This window comes from Cebus imitator, unplaced genomic scaffold (genome assembly GCF_001604975.1).
Source record: "Cebus imitator isolate Cc_AM_T3 unplaced genomic scaffold, Cebus_imitator-1.0 Scaffold349, whole genome shotgun sequence".
Classification (NCBI taxonomy): domain Eukaryota; kingdom Metazoa; phylum Chordata; class Mammalia; order Primates; family Cebidae; genus Cebus; species Cebus imitator.
The window spans coordinates 1,123,502-1,129,610 of record NW_016107664.1 but is presented as its reverse complement, the minus strand read 5'-3'; the positions used below and the strand labels follow the sequence as shown (position 1 = coordinate 1,129,610).

At 37.8% G+C, this 6,109-nt stretch overlaps 1 protein-coding gene across 4 annotated transcripts in view; it reads right to left on the bottom strand.

Annotated features, from left to right (window-relative positions):
• Nucleotides 1-223: 223 nt before the first annotated feature.
• The window catches only part of CDK13 (cyclin dependent kinase 13), a 127,748-nt gene continuing 121,862 nt past the window's right edge, over nucleotides 224-6,109 (bottom strand). For 2 of the 4 annotated variants that reach the window (XM_037730525.1, XM_017506149.2), the window contains 2 exons: nucleotides 4,056-4,328; nucleotides 224-3,242 (listed from right to left, as the gene is read on the bottom strand). In XM_037730525.1, coding sequence (XP_037586453.1) covers nucleotides 2,392-3,242; nucleotides 4,056-4,328 — 1,124 coding nt within the window. In that variant the 3' untranslated portion in view covers nucleotides 224-2,391. Of the gene's footprint in view, nucleotides 3,243-4,055; nucleotides 4,509-6,109 lie in introns of all 4 variants that reach the window. The other 2 variants (XM_037730524.1, XM_017506147.2) reach the window with 2 other exon arrangements.

Sequence of the window (6,109 nt, the reverse complement as noted above, 5' to 3'; positions counted from 1 at the left end):
ACAATTGATGACATCTTAGCACTGTATTGTAGCTTAATTGGCAACATCTTTTTCCTAAGGGATACATAAAAGACTGGTATGTCTCACATGCAATGATGTCTTAGGATAATATTAGAAGTTCTAGTTCAAATTTTCAATTTCAAAGCAACAATTTCCCTGTCCTCCCAGCCACTCTCCCAACATGTCACTGAAATGTTTGATTAGAAAAACTATCCAAACACAGTTCAATTTTATATAAAATATTTAATTTTTGAAACACAGGCTATTCATGTCACATAAATATCTTCAATTGTAGGTTAGCTGCTTATGGTCAGCAGAATTATCAAGTGTGACTATTAAGAATAACTTAGATACTGTCACTTATAGGAAAGCCTAAAGCTCTAAGACTCACCATATTAAAATTTCAGATACTTGAATACTGTTGCTATTTTGCTAATTTCAAAATATTTCTTCACTTCCTGCAATGTAGTTTATAAGTTGTTAGTAATCAATATTCAAATAAAAGCAAAATATTTTTTTCTTCCATTCATTTCTTTCTCCCCAATGACAAAAAGATTCCATCAAAAAATAAAATGGTCAACTGATACCAACTTATTTTACAGTAGTAAAATGGTAAATTATCCTCTTTAAAATAGTCTTACTGTCATCAAACTACAATGCTTCCCACATTGTTTTGAAATGAAAGTTCATAAGTTAGAGGGCACAGGGTTAACTGACTTTAGAAGTGGAGCAATATATATTCTGTAACAGTTGTTCCAATTTAAGATTCCAATAAAAAAAAAAATAAGTTACCAGAACAGTTAATGAACAAAATGATTAATTGGCACAACTCTTTAACTACCAGTCAATTTTTCCATTTAGTAATAATGGAAACGCTGGTTATTTACCTTTGGTTCCTTTCTAGAATTATTATAATTGTGTGTGTATGTGTGAGAGTGAGTGTGCACGCAGTGAGACTCCACACCATTAGTTTAAATAAGGATTACTCCATTCTTTGATGCTCTTTATAAAAAAAAAAAAAAAGTTAAAATGAACTAAAATTGTTGCTCTGTGTCTGGCAGAAGTCATGATCAACTTTATAGAAGGTGACAGGAAGGAATATAAAAGTTCTCATTGCCTTTTCTTTTTGCTTCAATAAATTCAATGTAGGCAATGTTTCTAGTTAACAAGTGAATAGAACTGACTTTCTTAAAATGGCAATTACGTAACTTAAAATATGGTATTTGCCACCCCTCCCCCATGAACTTTAACACATTTATGTAAGTTCTGTTATTAACTCTTGCTTCTATACTATGGCCTCCAATTATCCACGGCAAATGGAAACAGGGACAATATGCCAGCCTGAAAGAAAATGGCACTCTAAAATTCTCGTTGAGCTATTACTTTCAACCATTTAAATGACAAAACTTTTTAGAACTTCTCAGAAGTAACAAAAAGTACTGATTGCAGCTCTTTCCCCTTCTTTGCTCTCACTCCCCTATCAAGAGAAGGTGGTAGTGAAAGGTAACACAGCCCAAAGACAGGCAGAAAAGGAGAAAGTGTGACAGGCAGAGGGAATGGACCTAACAGGAACTGAACAGGCAGCCCCTGAAAACTTGAGAGCTTCCTGCCTTTTCAATGCATTGATTCCCTTGAAAAGACAAATGGGGATAAAAAGTTAACTCTTTTTTTCAGACCTTACCTGTTAAGGCACTTACTTTCCCTCCCCACCCCACCCATAGTTTTCATATAAAACTCACTATTTCATTTGAATGCATTTTGCTAAGCTATGATAATCTGCAAAACAAAGCAAAAATAACATTTACCATTTTTTTTATAAAACTGTTGCATCAAGAGAAAGGTTGTGTTTTATTTTCTGAAATGAGCACAAAGTACACCTTTCACAATAACACTGAAAGCAGGTGCAAAGACTGACAGTGACCTTTGACTAAAGGTAGCTTTGTAAAAAGAAAAATACCAAATAAATCAGTGCCCTTTCTGATTGTTGTAAAACTGGAGGTGGGGAGGGGCTGTTTGTTACATAAAAGTTGGTCCAAACTTACAAAAAAAGCACAAATGTGCATAGTTCAGAAGATCTGCAAGAGGGCCATAAAAGGCTATGTCCCTAAAATTAGCATCCACTTAAAACTGCAAGAATACAAAATAAAATTGTTAACTAGAATTTGTGAAGATGTACAATCGATAGATCTAGTTTTCAGAACAGCATGAATTTAAGCAAAGGTTGTTTTTTTTTTCTGTCTTTTTTAAACTATTGTATGCAAGACCCTTCTCCACATAAAAATAAAGCTGTTGTTGAATTAATATTATTCAAGTCTCTTGGATTGCTGCCTTAAATTGCAGCTAGAAAAGTCTTTCCAGATAAAAATGATGTGCCTGAGGAAAAACAGATACTCAGTATGGTAACCCTCTGCCTCTACCTCTGCCAGTTGATGTGCTAATATGTCCCCTGTATCCTTGTGAATATCCAGGTCCATGGGCAGGAGAAGTCCAGGTCTGTCCATGCATGAGGCCTGGACCACTTGGGTTTTCCTGTAAGTTACCACCATAGTTATAGTTATGCATCTTTGCTGGCAAAGGATGAGTACTCTCTGGCCCCGTGGAAGGGTCACTGCTGTTTGCCAGGACTGCAATAGGACCATGGCTATATTCAAATCTATGGTCTTTGTCTCCACTAAACAACATGGGACCAGCATTGAGGTAAATGTCTCCATATCCAGCTACTGAACTGGGAAATGACTCAGAAAAGGCAGAAGGCTGAGGTGGACCACCAGAATGAGATGAAGCAGTACTATAGTTATCCAAAGACTGAATATCTGAGTTTCCAATGAAACTACGTCGTTCTAATGGTGGAGCAGAACTGCTTCCTAGACCATCATTGCTAACGTAAGGAGCAGAAGAGAAAGAAGAGGATCCAAAGTTGTCCTTGTAGTCTGAAGTGGACACGTAAGTGTCTCCTGCTTGATAATCAATCCCACCTTCTCTTTTGGGGTCATCCTGGGGCTGATGCTGAGCAAGCAGCTGTAACAGGGCTGCCTTCACTCCAGCATGCGGGTCAGTTAATGAAGAACTAGTGGTGGGTACATGCTGGTTTTCTGTCCGATAATCCAGATCTTCCTCAGTGACTGGTGGTGGTTCAGGAGGCTCAGGAGGTCGTTGGTCAGGAGGCAGAATTCGAGGCCGGTCTGGTTCTGGTGTTAGCTCCAAGATCCTCATATCTTGATGCTGGATGAGGTCATCTTGTCCTAAGTGAAACAGCAAAAACAAGGTCAAAAGTTAGCATGGAAAACTGATATTCAAAATACTCAGTGTTTCCTGTAGGTAACCCTGAAGATGATTAGAAGCTCCATCTCTAGCAAAATGTTAAATGAAAAAAACAAAGTTTACAAATACTATGGTAACTGGAAAATTTTACTGTATTTGGCTTCTCTTTAAAACAGTCTCACTATGTCACCCAGACTGGAGTGCAGTGGAGTCATCACAACTCACTGCAGCCTTGACCTCCTGGACTCAAGTGATTCACCCACCTCAGCCTTCCAAGTAGCTGGAACCACAGGCATGTACCGTGCCCCATTAACGAAAAAAAAATTTTTTAGAGATGGGGTCTCACTATGTTGTCCAGATAGCTAATGAATTCCTGGGTTCAGGCAGTCTTCCCAATTCAGCCTCTCAAAGTGCTGTGTGAGCTACCGCACTCAGCCATAATTTGCGTTTCAAAGGTACTTCACGTATACTGTATTGCCTGAGGAACAAAGGCTACTGTATATATAAATTATGCCTTGGTCAAGCATCCTTTTGTATTTGGAGTTAAATATTATTCCTTAACCATAGGCTTACCTTAGAAATATCTTTACCATTCATAATGAGTTCTAACTCACATGGATACTTTGTTAAAGAATCCATTCCTGGAAGTAAACAGACTAGAAGACCAACCTATTGCCAGTAACCTGAGATTTTTCAGGACATCTTTTAGCAATGTCACTGAACTATATAGTCACCAATGCTGAGCTGACAGTGGAAATGCAGCCGTGTTAGTGGTCTGGTATCTACACACTTACCCGACACCGGAGTGCTAGGTTCTGGAGGTGGCCTGAGTTGTAATGACGCTTCATGTCCCGATCCATTTTCCCTCTCTTCTAGTAGCACATCTTTCTGCTTTGACTGCTGAGCCTTTATTAACTGAGTCAACAGAACTGCAAATGCACTCTGCACAGCCGCCTGGGCAGCATCAGTCTCCACTTTAGGCTGGATGGTCTGAGAAGAAGGCTGAATTCCTCCCAACGGTTTCGAAGACTCCTGTTGTGGTGTTGATGGATCTGTCTGTTTTTCACCTGTTGCCAAAATTCCAGCAGGAAGGTTTATTTTATTTAGCTGCTGTTGAATCTCAGAGTTTACCTTAATGTTCAACACTTGGACAAAATCAGCCATATTAACACTTGTTTTAGACTGTAGTAGGTTTAGTAGAATTGCCAATTCACTGTGGTTTAAGTGCTGTCCAGGGCCTGTTTTTACTAAAGACAAAATTGTATTAATTAGAACTGCCATAATTCACATCTCCTCCCACCCCCACACCAAAATGGTTCTGTATTAATGTATGAAAATGTACATTTGGGGGAAGAGTGTTTAAGAAATACTGTAAAAAAAAAAAACACCTCAAGTCTAGTTAAATATCATGTACATTTAAGATGTACATAAAAAGAACTGTGGTCAATTTTGAGTAACTTATCTTTGGGGGTAAATACTTCAAAAGGAAAATCAAGATCACTACTAGAAACTCATGTTACGGATTTTACCAGGAAACAGCATATTGTGAATGGGAAATGAATAATGACAATGATGACAGCTAAGAGTGTCACACACTTTCTAAGCATTTAATATCCATTATTCCTTACAACAACCTTATAAGGCAGGCTCTATTATTAGCTTCCTTTTACTGAGAAGAAGAAACTGACACCCAAAGAGACCTAGCAACTTGCCCAAGGTTAAATATTCTGTAAGTGGCAGAGGTGAGATCTGAATCCAGATATTCTGATTCCAGAATCTGAGCTCTTAACTATACCGTACTTTCTCTAAAATAAAGTTTATTATGTAAAATCTAAGGTTATCTTTGCACTATATTGAAGTTATGACATTTTGCAGATTCTGATAAAATGCCTGTGTTTTTATTCAAATTACCTTTTAAGTAACTCTGGGTAAGTTAGGACTGCCTACAGAAACATGCTTATTATTAATACATGCATACGATAGTATTAACTCATCACCAGTAACATGGATTCAGTTGTTTGCCAATTTTCAGTGTAGACTTGGGATGATTTACACAGGTCCTCACGCAAGCTTATCTGAATCACATATAACAACAAGGCTCAAATGCATATAATACCACATATGATAACTATAAGACTGCAGTGATAAGCAATTCATAATCACAGATGACAGACTGATGGAAGAACTCTAAACAACAAAAAACTGATGTTTAATGCTTTTATATTCTCTTTATATATTTTGAGATACTTCTGCAAGTTCTTCTGATGACCTGTGAACATTATTAAGAAACTATGCTGGTTTGCTACACATCAAAAGTCATTTTTCCTTATTTTCATTTCCCTGTTAGCACAGGTAGTCTATCCATGTGAATTCAGGGATGTGTTCTTTAATTGAGGTGCCTCTTTTGCTGAAGGGGTGTTTTCTTATTTCAGCACACTTAACTGATGATGGAGAAGGATTCATCCTTTTAAAAAAAAAAAAAATTCTCTCTCTTTTTTTTTTGAGACAAAGTCTTGCTCTGTTGCCCCGGCTGGAGTACAGTGGTACGCTATCAGCTCACTGTAACCTTCACCTCCCAGGTTTAAGGAATTCTCCTGCCTCAGCCCCTGCTAGTAGCTGGGATTACAGGTGCAAACCACCATACCTAATTGTATTTTTAATAGAGACTGGTTTTGCCATGTTTGCTAGGCTGGTCTCAAACTCCTGACCTCAGGTGATCCACCCACCTTAGCCTCCCACAGTGCTGGGATTACAGGCATAAGCCACCATGCCCAGTCTGCAATTCTCACTTCTCACTCATGATAATATTGATTTTTCTCTTTTCTCTCTCCTTTTTTTTTTTTTTTTT